Below are 16,319 nucleotides of genomic sequence, written 5' to 3'. Positions count from 1 at the left end.
GGACTGGTGTAGCCGAGCTTTGTAGCAGGCACTGGTCTAGTGGACTGGTGTAGCTGAGCTTTGTAGCAGGCACTGGTCTAGTGGACTGGTGTAGCTGAGCTTTGTAGTAGGCACTGGTCTAGTGGACTGGTGTAGCTGAGCTTTGTAGCAGGCACTGGTCTAGTGGACTGGTGTAGCTGAGCCTTGTAGCAGGTACTGGTCTTCTGGACTGTTGTAGCCGAGCTTTGTAGTAGGCACTGGTCTAGTGGACTGGTGTAGCTAAGCTTTGTAGCAGGCACTGGTCTAGTGGACTGGTGTAGCTGAGCCTTGTAGCAGGCACTGGTCTAGTGGACTGGTGTAGCTGAGCTTTGTAGCAGGCACTGGTCTAGTGGACTGGTGTAGCTGAGCTTTGTAGCAGGCACTGGTCTAGTGGACTGGTGTAGCTGAGCTTTGTAGCAGGCACTGGTCTAGTGGACTGGTGTAGCTGAGCCTTGTAGCAGGTACTGGTCTAATGGACTGTTGTAGCCGAGCTTTGTAGCAGGCACTGGTCTAGTGGACTGGTGTAGCTGAGCTTTGTAGCAGGCACTGGTCTAGTGGACTGGTGTAGCTGAGCTTTGTAGCAGGCACTGGTCTAGTGGACTGGTGTAGCCAAGCTTTGTAGCAGGCACTGGTCTAGTGGACTGGTGTAGCTGAGCTTTGTAGCAGGCACTGGTCTAGTGGACTGGTGTAGCTGAGCTTTGTAGCAGGCACTGGTCTAGTGGACTGGTGTAGCTGAGCTTTGTAGCAGGCAATGGTCTAGTGGACTGGTGTAGCTGAGCTTTGTAGCAGGCACTGATCTAGTGGACTGGTGCAGCTGAGCTTTGTAGCAGGCACTGGTCTAGTGGACTGGTGTAGCTGAGCCTTGTAGCAGGCACTGGTCTAGTGGACTGGTGTAGCCGAGCTTTGTAGCAGGCTCTGGTCTAGTGGACTGGTGTAGCTGAGCTTTGTAGCAGGCACTGGTCTAGTGGACTGGTGTAGCTGAGCTTTGTAGTAGGCACTGGTCTAGTGGACTGGTGTAGCTGAGCTTTGTAGCAGGCACTGGTCTAGTGGACTGGTGTAGCTGAGCCTTGTAGCAGGTACTGGTCTAGTGGACTGTTGTAGCCGAGCTTTGTAGCAGGCACTGGTCTAGTGGACTGGTGTAGCCGAGCTTTGTAGCAGGCTCTGGTCTAGTGGACTGGTGTAGCTGAGCTTTGTAGCAGGCACTGGTCTAGTGGACTGGTGTAGCTGAGCTTTGTAGCAGGCACTGGTCTAGTGGACTGGTGTAGCTGAGCTTTGTAGTAGGCACTGGTCTAGTGGACTGGTGTAGCTGAGCTTTGTAGCAGGCACTGGTCTAGTGGACTGGTGTAGCTGAGCCTTGTAGCAGGTACTGGTCTTCTGGACTGTTGTAGCCGAGCTTTGTAGCAGGCACTTGTCTAGTGGACTGGTGTAGCTAAGCTTTGTAGCAGGCACTGGTCTAGTGGACTGGTGTAGCTGAGCCTTGTAGCAGGCACTGATCTAGTGGACTGGTGTAGCTGAGCTTTGTAGCAGGCACTGGTCTAGTGGACTGGTGTAGCTGAGCTTTGTAGCAGGCACTGGTCTAGTGGACTGGTGTAGCTGAGCTTTGTAGCAGGCACTGGTCTAGTGGACTGGTGTAGCTGAGCCTTGTAGCAGGTACTGGTCTAATGGACTGTTGTAGCCGAGCTTTGTAGCAGGCACTGGTCTAGTGGACTGGTGTAGCTGAGCTTTGTAGCAGGCACTGGTCTAGTGGACTGGTGTAGCTGAGCTTTGTAGCAGGCACTGGTCTAGTGGACTGGTGTAGCTGAGCTTTGTAGTAGGCACTGGTCTAGTGGACTGGTGTAGCTGAGCTTTGTAGCAGGCACTGGTCTAGTGGACTGGTGTAGCTGAGCCTTGTAGCAGGTACTGGTCTTCTGGACTGTTGTAGCCGAGCTTTGTAGCAGGCACTGGTCTAGTGGACTGGTGTAGCTAAGCTTTGTAGCAGGCACTGGTCTAGTGGACTGGTGTAGCTGAGCTTTGTAGCAGGCACTGGTCTAGTGGACTGGTGTAGCTGAGCCTTGTAGCAGGTACTGGTCTAATGGACTGGTGTAGCCGAGCTTTGTAGCAGGCACTGGTCTAGTGGACTGGTGAAGCTGAGCTTTGTAGCAGGCACTGGTCTAGTGGACTGGTGTAGCTGAGCTTTGTAGCAGGCACTCGTCTAGTGGACTGGTGCTGCTGAACCTTGTAGCAGGCACTGGTCTAGTGGACTGGTGTAGCTGAGCTTTGTAGCAGGCACTGGTCTAGTGGACTGGTGTAGCCGAACTTTGTAGCAGGCACTGGTCTAGTGGACTGGTGTAGTTTAGCTTTGTAGCAGGCACTGGTCTAGTGGACTGGTGTAGCTAAGCTTTGTAGCAGGCACTGGTCTAGTGGACTGGTGTAGTTTAGCTTTGTAGCAGGCACTGGTAGTAGTGGACTGGTTCATCTTAGAGAGAGAGTTGAACCAGTGTGGGGTTGTGTGTTGTGTGGGGTTGTGTTGTGTTGGCTTGTGTGCTGTGTGGGGTTGTGTGCTGTGTGGGGTTGTGTTGTGTGCAATCGTGTGTTATGTTGAGTGGGGTTGTGTGTTGTGTGGAGTTGTGTAGAATTGTGTGTTATGTGGGGTTGTGTGTTGTGTAGGATTGTGTGTTATGTAGGAGTGTGTGTTGTGTGGGATTGTGTGTGTTCGTGTGTTGTGTAGGATTGTGTGTTATGTGGGGTTGTGTGCTGTGTTGGGTTGTGTGCTGTGTGGGGTTGTGTGCTGTGTAGGGTTGTGTGTTGTGTAAGGTTCTGTGCTGTGTGGGGTTGTGTGCTGTGTGGGGTTGTGTCCTGTGTGGGGTTGTGTGCTCTCTAGGGTTGTGTGTTGTGTGGGATTGTGTGCGGTGTGGAGTTGTGTGTTTTGTAGGGTTGTGTGTTGTGTGGGGTTGTGTGCTGTGTGGGGTTGTGTGCTGTTTGGGGTTGTGTCCTGAGTGGGGTTGTGTACTGTGTAGGGTTGAGTGTTGTGTGGGGTTGTGTGCTGTGTGGGTTTGTGTGTTGAGTAGGGTTGTGTGCTGTGTGGGGTTGTGTCGGGTTCTGTGTTGTGTGGGGATGTGTCCTGTGTAGGGTTGTGTAGTGTGGGGTTGTGTGTTATGTAGGAGTGTGTGTTGTGTGGGATTGTGTGTGTTCGTGTGTTGTGTAGGATTGTGTGTTATGTGGGGTTGTGTGCTGTGTAGGGTTGTGTGCTGTGTAGGGTTGTGTGCTGTGTGGGGTTGTGTGGGGTTCTGTGTTGTGTGGGGTTGTGTGCTGTGTGGGGTTCTGTGCTGTGTGGGGTTGTGTCCTGTGTAGGGTTGTGTGCTGTGTGGGGTTGTGTGCTGTGTGGGGTTGTGTGTTGTGTGGGGTTGTGTGCTGTGTGGGGTTGTGTGGGGTTCTGTGTTGTGTGGGGTTGTGTGCTGTGTGGGGTTGTGTGCTGTGTGGGGTTGTTTTTCTTTGTGTGTTCGTGTGTTGTGTAGGGTTGTGTGCTGTGTAGGGTTGTGTGCTGTGTGGGGTTGTGTGCTGTGTGGGGTTGTGTGCTGTGTTGGGTTGTGTGCTGTGTGGGGTTGTGTGCTGTGTGGTGTTGTGTGTTGTGTAGGGTTCTGTGCTGTGTGGGGTTGTGTGCTGTGTGGGTTTGTGTCCTCTGTGGGGTTGTGTGCTCTCTAGGGTTGTGTGTTGTGTGGGATTGTGTGCGGTGTGGAGTTGTGTGTTGTGTAGGGTTGTGTGTTGTGTGGGGTTGTGTACTGTGTGGGGTTGTGTGCTGTTTGGGGTTGTGTCCTGAGTGGGGTTGTGTACTGTGTAGGGTTGAGTGTTGTGTGGGGTTGTGTGCTGTGTGGGTTTGTGTGTTGAGTAGGGTTGTGTGTTGTGTGGGGTTGTGTGCTGTGTGGGGTTTTGTGCTGTGTGGGGTTGTGTCCTGTGTAGGGTTGTGTGCTGTGTGGGGTTGTGTGCTGTGTGGGGTTGTGTGCTGCGTGGGGTTGTGTTCTGTGTGTGTTCGTGTGGTGTAGGGTTGTGTGCTGTGTATGGTTGTGTGCTGTGTGGGGTGTTCTGTGTTGTGTACGGTTGTGTCCTGTGTGGGGTTTTGTGTTGTGTAGGGTTGTGTGCTGTGTGGGGTTGTGTGCTGTGTGGGGTTGTGTGCTGTGTGGGGTTGTGTGCTGTGTGTGTTGTGTGCTGTGTAGGGTTGTGTGCTGTGTGGGGTTGTGTGCTGTGTGGGGTTTTGTGTTGTGTAGGGTTGTGTCCTGTGTGGGGTTGTGTGCTGTGTGGGGTTGTGTGCTGTGTGGGGTTGTGTGCTATGTGGGGTTGTGTTCTGTGTGTGTTCGTGTGGTGTAGGGTTGTGTGCTGTGTAGGGTTGTGTGCTGTGTGGGGTTGTGTGCTGTGTGGGGTTGTGTGCTGTGTGGGGTTATGTGTTGTGTACGGTTGTGTCCTGTGTGGGGTTTTGTGTTGTGTAGGGTTGTGTCCTGTGTGGGGTTGTGTGCTGTGTCGGGTTGTGTGCTGTGTCGGGTTGTGTTCTGTGTGTGTTCGTGTGCTGTGTAGTGTTGTGTGTTATGTAGGAGTGTGTCCTGTGTGGGTTTGTAGGCTGTGTAGGGTTGTGTGCTGTGTGGGGTTGTGTTCTGTGTGTGTTCGTGTGCTGTGTAGGGTTTTGTGTTATGTAGGAGTGTGTGCTGTGTGCGGTTTTGTGCTGTGTGTGTTCGTGTGCTGTGTGGGGTTGTGTGCTGTGTGTGTTGTGTTCTGTGTAGGGTTGTGTGCTGTGTGGGGTTGTTTGCTGTGTGGGGTTTTGTGTTGTGTAGGGTTGTGTCCTGTGTGGGGTTGTGTGCTGTGTGGGGTTGTGTGCTGTGTGGGGTTGTGTGCTGTGTGTGTTCGTGTGCTGTGTGGGGTTGTGTGCTGTGTGTGTTCGTGTGCTGTGTAGGGTTGTGTGCTGTGTAGGGTTGTATGTTATGTAGGAGTGTGTGCTTTGTGGGGTTGTTTGCTGTGTGGGGTTGTGTGCTGTGTAGGGGTGTGTGTTATGTAGGAGTGTGTGCTGTGTTGGGTTGTGTGCTGTGTGGGGTTGTGTCCTGTGTAGGGTTGTGTGCTGTGTAGGGTTGTATGTTATGTAGGAGTGTGTGCTGTGTGGGGTTGTGTGCTGTGTAGGGTTGTATGTTATGTAGGAGTGTGTGCTGTGTGGGGTTGTGTGCTGTGTAGGGTTGTATGTTATGTAGGAGTGTGTGCTGTGTGGGGTTGTGTGCTGTGTGTGTTCGTGTGCTGTGTGTGTTCGTGTGCTGTGTGGGGCTGTGTGTGTTCGTGTGCTGTGTAGGGTTGTGTGCTGTGTGGGGTTTTGTGCTGTGTAGGGCTGTGTGTTGTGTGGGGTTGTGTGCTGTGTGGGGTTGTGTGTGTTCGTGTGTTGTGTAGGGTTGTGTGCAGCCAGGCCAGTACTAACTAACAGGAGCTCCTCCACTGATCTGGGATCCTCCACTGAAAGGTGAGAAGGAGGAGCTGAAAAGTTTCTTCAAATATGTGAAGTAAACTCACAGACACTGATGATGAATCCGGCTGAAGTGAAGTTCCTGGGTTGGATATCATGGCCAATATTCCTTCCAGATGTTTCTGCCAGAGCACAGAGTACAGAGTACACGTGCAGGTAAATATTAGTAAATGGACGGCCCAGTCAATGCCAGAAAATAAGTCTTATTTCATAATAACTGTTTCTCTTAAATGATCATTATCAACTTTCCGTGGAACCACTTTATACCTGGAAATTATTTACTCAATGAAATTCTTCCAGGTTTTATAAACCAAGCACAAAAGGAAGTTTTACAATCAGACGATCAAACATATTCTACACATTTGTAAAGTACATGGGCACCTGACAGTTACTTATGGACTTTACTTTCAAGCATTCTCATTTTACAATTCTCTGAACGGTAAAGGCATCTCTGAACTCTTGATACCACTAGCTGACGCTGGGGTAGTAGGAGTTACCTCCCCTTGGACACACTGTTTCCCATGACATGGATGCAACATCTTCTGTTGAATGTTCGATAGTTTGTTGTTTTGGTTTGTTGGTAGTGTGTTACATACTGACATGTCACAACAGAACACATAGTAAACACTGTTAGCTGATATCTGGTGGGAGATCAGACAGTTACTGGTAACTAAACATATGTGTCCTCTTCTTACGGAAACATCTTATGTGTATGACTTTGTGGTATTATACTTACCCTACATTCCAACATATCGAAGAACCAGAAGGTTAGCTGAAACAGACAGAGTCAGATGACAGCGATGACGGTACATCGGCTTCGACAATACTACATTGTTACTACTCGACATTAGCTATAGTACTAAACAACAGGGTGGAAGGTGCCTTGGCAGTGGCACTACATGACATGGTGGAAGGATACATTGGCAGTGCACTACATGACAGGGTGGACGGATACATTGGCAGTGGGACTACATGACATGGTGGAAGGATACATTGGCAGTGGCACTACATGACATGGTGGAAGGATACATTGGCAGTGGGACTACATGACAGGGTGGAAGGATATATTGGCAGTGATACAACATGACAGGGTGGCACTACATGACATGGTGGAAGGATACATTGGTAGTACACTACATGACAGGGTGGAAGGATACATTGGCAGTGCACTACATGACAGGGTGGAAGGATACTATAGCAGTGGCGGTACATGACTGGACGGAAGGATTCTATACCACAATTCCTGGCTTGCAAAAGCAAATACATGTATTAGAGAGTTATTGTGACGGGTCAAAACTTACTGTAAATATGGATCAAACCAAATGTAGTAGTTTAATAATGGTGCTAACAGAAAAGAAAAATGACGTTACAGAGGGAAGCCTGTAGAAGTTGTTCCCTTTTATAAATACTTAGGCTTGTGTTTGACATGTAGATTAATTTGGTCAAGGAACGCACACAACATTTCATTGCAAGCCAAGAAATTTTTGTAGGCATATTAAAAAGTCTTAGAGTTCTAGACAATGTTACATATGATGTTTACTTTAAAATATTTGATACAAAAATAATCCCGATTCTATTGTATGGATCAGAAATTTGGGGCCTAGAACATTTGGATGTTATTGAGAAAATACATTTATATGCATGTGAAAGGTTCTTGGGTGTAAAATCTAGCACAGAAAACGCAAGGGTATATGTTGAATGCGGAAGGTTTCCCATGTACATCAATAGTTATTTAAAGGTTATTAAATACTGGGTCAAGCTATTAAATATGCCATCTTCAATGTTATAATATGATGCTTCTCTACCACAACCATGGGAAACAAAATTGGGCATCAAAAGTTAAAAAACATGTTATACGAATGTGGATATGGTTATATTTGGTTACAGCTACATGTAGATATGCCACAGCATTTCTTCTCCCATTTGACACAAATATAAAACATTAAAATATATGTACATTAAAAAATGGCATGGTTCTTTGTCCAGTTCTAGAAAAGCAAATTACTACACTACATTTAAGAATACTATTATACTAGAACCTTCTCTATTAAGTGTAAATTTACATCAGTTAAGAACAGCTCTTTCTCGATTTCGTTGTGGCTCACATGATCTATTTATTGAAAAAGGCAGATATGAATGTATTGCAAGAGAACATAGATTTGTAAAACTGATTGTATTGAAGATGAATATCACTTTTTATGTGTATGTCCAGTGTATAAAGATTTAAAAGCAAAATATCTAAATAACTATTTCTACCGCAACGCAAACGGTACCAAAATTTGTAAATTAATGACTTTGTACAGAAACTATGAGAAATGTATCAATGTTCATTTATCATGCTATGAAACTAAGAAAATGTATGAATTTGTAACACGCCCCAGACAATGTACTATAGGCCTTTGGCCTCATCAGTACCATGAATAAAGATTGATTGATTGACAGGGTGGAAGGATACTATAGAACTGGGACTACATGACAGGGTGGAAGGATACTATAGGAGTGGCACTACATGACAGGGTGGAAGGATACTATAGGACTGGCACTACATGACAGGGTGGAAGGATACTATAGGTCTGGCACTACATGACAGGGTGGAAGGATACTATAGGACTGGCACTACATGACAGGGTGGAAGGATTTATTAATAATTCATTGCTTTTTTGTGGTGCAGTACTGATTTCACAGTTTAGTTTTGCATGAACCGATTTCTAAGTTAACCTCTGCTTTCAGTTTGCAAATCACCTCTTAATGCGAGTATACGAGAGTCGGCATCACACAGAGTGTCACAGTACACATTGTAACCAGGAAGTCATTTCTGTCGGCTCTCAGGACGATACTCACAATACAAATCATAAACACTTACCTGTAGTCTGAGGGTGGAACAGGGGGTCAACACAGCCTTGAATCCAACAAGGCATTTGTTCTTAACGAGGTCACTGTTTTGTGCAACCACGGCTCGTTTTAGACGCTTGATCCTCTGAAATTAACTCAGGAAATGTATAAAGATTTATATGCACTGCATCAGCTGAGATACCCGGTCATTTAGTATATGTGAGACTGAGAATATCTTTGGTAGAATATCTTTCAGATAGGACGGAGCCATACTATGATTAATGTTGTAAAAAACATTTTTGTAATACAATGAATGCCAGGGGCCATATTTAGGTAGACCTTATTGTAATTGGCCTTTGTCCTTCGGTACCATACCTCACAGGCGTGTGAATACCTTTCCCCCTCGACTTTCAAAATTCTATTTTTCTTATTTTTAAAAAATTCTTTGCAAAAGCATCACCCCACCTCACCTGCGTACTTCTCATATCCTATATCATATATACGAAATACGATATCTTACATACAAAACAGAGATACATGTGAAGTCAAATAAATTATGATTTACATAGAATTGGTATAAAAGATCACCAGAACTGTAATCTAATGTAATGTACACTGTTTACTCATCAGCGTGTAAGTATGTTAAGCATCCTTAAATAATATTGTTCCAAACATACCTGTTCATATTAATCTACTGTCAAACGGCAATGCAGATCACGTTCTTACAGAAAAAGAAGCTTCATTTTATGGCAGTTCATAATCATACACAAGTATACTATGCCAAAAAAGTAGGGGACAGTGGGAATCATCAAGACATATCTTCTGATCCATATGGCATTGGCAAATGAAATGATATGATCATATCTGCTGGGGAGTAGGCGATCTGATCTAATGGTGCTCATGGTTGGTGTGATGAGAAGATGAGAAGACTAGGTCGTTAAAGAGGTCGTGGTTCAAATTCGAAATTTGTAATTTTCAGCCAATGTCACTAATATCGCTAAAAAAACCATCTCTGTGGCCCATACATCATATCTTGTTTGTTTGTTTGTTTGTTGTTTAACGCCGCACTCAGCAATATTCCAGCAATATGACAGCGGTCTGTAAATAATCGAGTCTGGACCAGACAATCAAGTGATTAATATCATGAGCATCGATCCACGCAATTGGGATCGATGACATGCATCAACCAAGTCAGCGAGCCTGACCACCCGATCCCGTTAGTCGCCCTTTAAGACAAGCATAGTCACCTTTTACGGCAAGCATGGGTGCTGAAGACCTATTCTACCCCGGAATCTTCACGGGTCAGGCATCATATATACTACGCAAAGACAAGTAGAGGATCAGCAAAGACATCTTCTGATCTCTCGAGTATTGGCAAATGGAAATGGTATGATCATATCTCCTGTGTAATAGGCGGTCATATCTAGCGGGCTCTAATGGTTGGTGTGATGAAAGGGTGGCTCAAAAGGTAATTAAAGAGCCCGGGGGTCAAATTCGAAGTTTGCATTTTGCCAACGTCACCAGTATCGGGCAAAAGCACCTGTGCATGAATTCTTCGAGGCATGCTTCGGATGAGTCAACCAATGCCAGCTGTACTCACGTTGTCCCACTCATCAGTGAGGGCAACACCGAGTTCACTGACAGTGGTAGGTGGATTTTGACGTTGACGTAAACGTCTGCCACTGACGCCCCAGTGGGTCACAGTCCTGACACGATGAGCACGGTCATTACCATCTTGGAAGGTGAAACGTTGGCCAACAAGTTGTGCAAATAGCATCACGAGTGGTGCAATGCATATGATGTTGTCCCGATAATATTTACCTATGACTCCAGAACACGACCTTCTTGTATAATGTTAACGTCCATAACACGCTCAGAAGGACGTCTCCAAACTCGATTCCCTCGGTCACGGAAGTCGAGAGTGAACCTTGATTTTTCAGAAAACATGATATTAGCCCAACGTGAGATTATCCCAGCGCTGACGTTCCCTTCACCACTGACTAATCTGCCAGTGTTGGACCTATTGCTGGCCCAGAGCCCCGATCATCGACGATATGTGTTTGTTGGTATCTGGCCCACACTCTGCTCAGGACCGATGGAGAAACATGCAGCGTTTGGGCAACAACATTCTGACGTCCAACCTACTGCAACATGCCTATGGCACGTCAACGTACAGCAAGTCGCATGATCAATGCTGTTGCTTCCTTAATGATTACCGTATTCGACGTAATAAGCGCCCCGCTCTAATAAGCGCCCACAGCGATATTTGCTAATATATTGGCTAGTGAACAATCCCAATTAGCAATCCTTCCGATTGATCAATGTACACAAGACTTATTTATTCGCGTATAATACGCACTCGTGTGTTATATGCATTCTTAATTATGGGCAATTAAATTCTGGAAAAATGTATCTGTCGTGAAAAGAACTGTTGTTAAACTCAACAACTGCTACACTCACAACGGCATAAGATTAAACTTTCTAAAAATTATAATTATTTATAACTATACATAAGTATTTATACTTTGTTATTGTCGATTTCATGTATTAAGGTATGCTGATAATTGATTTTTTACATTGCAAAGCCATTAAACTTACCCAAATTCTTTGCCCAAAGAATACCATGACCATGATGAAAGGTAGTGGAAAAGTGCAACCGGCAAATATGTTAAAGTCATACACAAATCCGGATAAGGAAACGATAATAACGTCCATAATTAGCGTTATGATGAGCCCAAGAAAGGTGAAGATACAACATGGTGTTGTGTTGCAGCAATACAGACTCAGCTTGGCTGCAGTCTTCATCTTGGCAGTGACCTGGTCGAAGTCTTGAGCAGTCACCTGGAACAATACAAAGATGTGAGATTTTCTTGAAAAGGTTTCAATGAAATTGAAATCAATGTCATGTTTTCGAGATATTTTAGACGGATGTTAAAGTCAAATACAGCATCAAACATCTGCTAGAGTCTAGTTTATAAGCGTAGACATTTGTTCACCTCAGATTGAGTAACACGAAAGTCGGCTTCATACGAACCTTGAAACTGGAAATCTGTCGCCTCAGCTGAATTTGTAACAAAATTATTGATACTCTCGTTTCGGAATATGTCACTTCCGGTTTCGGAAAAGAAATCGGTTTTGTCTTATACATGTTTTCTGTACTGAAACAACAGAGCATAAAGTACCATTTCTTACAGAGCAAAGAGTACTTCAGATTCGGATAATGTCGCTTCCGGTCTTAGATACCAGATTCTCATTGTAGTCAACATATGTCCCTTGACATCAGCCCTGTCAACACGGGAGCTATCAGGTCTAACAGATTCTGTAACAATCTGGGAATCGACACGTAACACAGAGCTGAGAGAACTTAGGGTTCTGAGAATGCTGCCTCATTGGTAGATGATCATAGGACGCAAGAGTAATGTAGCCAGGAGCTGTTTGGAAGTACTTAAATAGCAGCAGCCCTGTCACAAATATTTCCTCAAATATTCTTTCAATCTTGAAATACCACCACCTACCTCCAATCAATAAACATTACTTCTAGACACTGACCTTAATCAACATAACTTCTTAAGTATCAAGACTGAGAATTGAAAAAGTAGAAATGCAACAATAACTAATAATGAATGAATAAACCTCAAAGATGACTTTGACCATTGCCGGACATGGCGCCAAATAGGAATTATAAAGAAAGCTGAAAATATAGTTTTATGCATGTGGAAGTAACGAGAAAGTGACAATGATATAACCATGTTATCGTTTGGAAAGGACATGCTCACCCTTTTCTCGAACACCTGGTGTCATCACTGATTTTCAGTGATCCATTCATACTGTTTTCACCGTTATTTTGCCTTTTAGGACAAATAGAATTTGTTTCGGCGGATAATCGAGATTTGTTATTCTCTTTCATTGATGTTTTATATTTACTTGAACTGGGGCAATGTTACTGCTGGTGGACTGAAGTCCCCGTGCTTCATCATATGCTCTGTACCATTTCATTAATCTGTGACGTGCCGCATCAACTACAAAAGTAATGTATGGGCCGAGACATTTAATCTGACTCACCGGGGTGTTTGACGATTTATATTTATCAGTAATTTTTTACCATGAGGTATTCAAACCAAAAAAGATTATCATCGCATAAATATATCAACTACACATTTTTTATTCATATAAATCTTCTTTTGGTACCTGAACACCGGGTGCAAGAAGAGCTTCAGGGATATATGATACTCTCAACTCCTCTCCCATCGGACACCGCCAGTCGGAGGAAAGTGTTGCCACGACATCCATGTTTCCTGTTTGACAATCAGAGTCACTCAACGTTCTTATGAATTCAATCATCTGTGATGTTCCATGGTAATACTTCCCATTTCACTATGCTTCCTACTACTGTAACAGGGGCGGTCAGGTAGCCTAGAGGTTAAAGCGTTCGTTTGTCACGCCGAAGACCCGGGTTCGATTCCCGACATGGGTACAATGTGTGAAGCCCATTTCTGGTGTCCCCCGCTGTGGTATTGCTGGAATATTGCTAAAAGCGGCGCAAAACCATACCCACTCACTCACTCACTACTGTAACATGGGTGTACTTCCATGTCTATGCACTGTAACAAGGTTGCATTTGACTTTATTCCTACTACGGTAACAAGGCTGTATCTGACTTTATACTCGCTGTAACATGACTGTATTTCACTGTACTTCCTATCACTGTAACGTGGCTGTGTTAGACTTGGTACTCACTGTAGCGAGGCTGGATAGCTATCTCCCTGGTCCCAGAGAAACTGACCACCTCCTCTGCAACCATATGCAAGTTCTGTAACTGATATACAATGGGTAAATGTGTTCACATATCAGAAAACAGGATTGTTAGAACATTAGAGTAATGTTTAGCTAGGAATGTGTCACATGCACTGATTACAACACAATACAACCAAGGCACCAGGGGTACGGAAGCTCACCTTCTTTACGTCATCTGAAGCTGGTGGTTTGAGATGCACCACACTACTCAGTCTGTCTCAACGATTCCATTCCAAGCTGGATACAATTACCGTATTTGACGTAATAAGCGCCCCGCTCTAATAAGCGCCCACGCGTAATATAATGGCCAGTGAACAATCCCAATTAGCACTCTTTCCGATTGATCAATGTACACAAAACTTATTTATTCGCGTATAATACGCACTAGTGTGTTATGTACATACTTAATTATGGGCAATTAAATTCTGGAAAAATATGTCTGTCGTACGTAAACATGTCAGGCTGTCAGCATAAACCACAATATTTATCTTTCCACTCTGTTTTTTTCACTAAATAAATATTCCAATAAGAGCCCCCTATTTCTAATTTTTAGAAGGCCCTGGGGGCTTATTATGTCGAATACGGTATGTTTTATTGATAGTTTCCTGTTCCCTGAATTTAGTCATATTTTATTGATAACAGTGAGTAACAATCCACTATAGATAAGACTTTACTACACCTAATGGTTATGATTAATGTGAAGAACAATCGAGAGCAGGCACACAACATTTCATCATTTGTTACAATATGGTTATCGACCTTGAAACGTGGTACAAACTAGACTAGATTACAAGTAATTTCTCATAACATGTTTGGGTTTCGGAAATTTGCTTTCAACACAATCAAGTTCAACTGTATATTTGTAGGATTCCCAATTTCAGTGACCAAAGATTATTTCCAATGCAATTGCCCAGTTAAGCCATATGTACCGTGTTTTTAGGTGAACACTTGACCTCCCTTTGCATGTGTTTGTGATGGTGCCATCGGTTGGGCAGGATACACTCACTTTTCACAGATACCTGGGATCATCACTATTTGACAGTGATTCTTAAATAGTAATTCATGATTCTGCTCTCACCAGAGAATGCTAATGATTTTGGAATGTTATTGCAGTCGGAGATAGGTCTAGTTGGAACACATTTATCGAAAATTATTAAACATGTTCCGGAGATGAGGATAAAAAAGTTCATGAACGGGCGGAAAGACGGATGGACATCTGACGAAGATCTGTGATATGCTCAGGGGCATGGGTGGCCCGCAATTCGCTGTGCAGAGTTGCGTCCCTGGACACGCCAGAAACCTATGATTGTGGGTTCGAATCCCGGTTCGACCCGATTATGTTTCTAGGTTTGTCAGCACCATACCCTTGCTCGTGGGTTTCACCGAAGTGGTAAACGTTTGAGACCTGCATCACTTCGGGCTTTCCTCCCACATTAAGCTGACACGCCGCGATATAACTGGAATACTGCTAAAAAAGGCGTTAAACCGAACTCACTCACTCACTCACTCACTCACTCACTCACTGTGACATGCTCACTTGACGATAACAAGGAGAGCTTAAAATCATGCTCTCTTAATGTTTCCTAACGGAAAAAATAGTAACATAAAAATAAATTTATGATGAATTGAATAAAACATCTTTCAATACATATACATGAATACATCTCCTCGACTTTAAGTCCGTGATTCAAAATGTGCACGTGGATGATAATGCAGGGCGCATAATTTTGGTGTTTGTGAGTTTGTTGGGAGCATGATACTCATACACGTGGTGTTTGAATGAAAACAGCACACAATGATTGTTTAGCGAACATGTGCTCATGAAAACACTTTTGTTTAACCGAAAATAACGCTTTCGCAGTGCCACGGCTTGATGAACATCAACGTCTACCCGCCGCGTGTCTGCTGCCATCAGGAATGGCGCAAAACGAAGTTGCCAGACATTTTAATGTTCCTCAAAACACAATATTTTCTCTCTGGAGATTTTTAATAACATAACATTTACACCACTTTATTATGAAGCACAGTTACTTGTAATCTCAGAATCAGTTATAACTATCATTAATCACATTGCTGAATCATATATCTAAAGCAGCCCTACCTCTTGACAATATGGCATCTATGAAGCGCTGCCACCACTCGTTACCAGATGAAGCGTCTATGTACGTGAGAGTCTTGATACTGTCTGGGATGGGGCAGTCCTTCACCAGCACTGGGATCACCAGGAGTTGACGCTCTTCCAGGCTCAGGACCATCCCCTGCTCAACCTCAAACATACACCAGCGGCTCTGAGTGAAGTCAGGCGTCAGAACCATCACAGTTTTCTCAGAAATACGGATGTGCTCAGTGATGTTCTCAATGACGCCCTTGCCACCATGGAAGTCTCGCTCGTGGACGCTGCACCTGAATCCGAATTCCGGGGCCTCCAATTTCTGCCTGACCATGTCGACCCAGTCTCGATCAGCTAATTCATAGGAGAAGAAAACGTGATACTTCTTCCCTTCCGACAAAGGTGGAGCGATGCCAGTCAACACTGGATCTGGTGGGACTGGGGGTCGCCAGGAACTACTTTCATCCTGGACAGATGGCGGACATGGGTTGTCTTGGTTTGTGTTGATACTCCCTGGACGCTGGTTCTCAGACACTCCATGTCGTGTTTGGATGCCAGTGACTTCATCAACAATGACAACATCAGTATGATGAACGCTGGGGTCAAAATGGTGACCTTCCTCATCAGCATTTACAAGTTTCCTCTCCGTGGTTTCCAGTTCAGATGCTGATTCTATACTCGATCTCCACACGTGTTCCTTGAGTGTGTCCAGGCGAGCATTGGGTGGTAGAGACGTCTGTTCTCGGAAGTCCACTCCGATGTCCACGTTGTCGTCGTGTGAGACGCGCAGGTCCAACCCCCATCCAGCTGCCTCATCCAGGGAGGGGCCTCGGAGGGGTTGCGGCAACTCTGCACCCCCTTCATTCCCACCTTCCATCTCATCATCCGAGAAACTTGCCAGCTGTTCTGTGTCCATTTCTCAGCGGGTTCAGCTCTAAGGCTGAAGAGGTAATTAAAGTTTTCACATATTATAATGACACTACAATTTATTTTTTACCTACTTGGTGATTCCTCTAAATGTTCCTACAATGTGTTAGGATAACGATATAACATTTCTATCACATTTGTATTATTTATATGAATTTGTGAAATAAG

At 44.7% G+C, this 16,319-nt stretch overlaps 1 protein-coding gene across 3 annotated transcripts in view; it reads right to left on the bottom strand.

Moving 5' to 3' along the window:
- Positions 1 to 16,319, bottom strand: part of LOC124125952 — a 36,424-nt gene that overhangs the window by 2,656 nt on the left and 17,449 nt on the right. Inside the window, exons 2-8 of one of the 3 annotated variants that reach the window (XM_048400650.1) lie at positions 15,216 to 16,164; positions 13,058 to 13,111; positions 12,509 to 12,615; positions 10,919 to 11,161; positions 8,352 to 8,465; positions 6,225 to 6,260; positions 5,536 to 5,610 (exon numbers count right to left, since the gene is read on the bottom strand). In XM_048400650.1, the coding sequence (XP_048256607.1) occupies positions 5,536 to 5,610; positions 6,225 to 6,260; positions 8,352 to 8,465; positions 10,919 to 11,161; positions 12,509 to 12,615; positions 13,058 to 13,111; positions 15,216 to 16,140 (1,554 nt within the window). In that variant the 5' untranslated portion in view covers positions 16,141 to 16,164. The other 2 variants (XM_048400651.1, XM_048400652.1) reach the window with 2 other exon arrangements.

Source organism: Haliotis rufescens, unplaced genomic scaffold, assembly GCF_023055435.1.
Source record: "Haliotis rufescens isolate VD_foot unplaced genomic scaffold, xgHalRufe1.0.p SCAF_2, whole genome shotgun sequence".
In the NCBI taxonomy this organism is placed as follows: Eukaryota; Metazoa; Mollusca; class Gastropoda; order Lepetellida; family Haliotidae; genus Haliotis; species Haliotis rufescens.
Note: the sequence above shows the minus strand (reverse complement) of the source record. Positions and strands in the feature narration are given on the sequence as shown.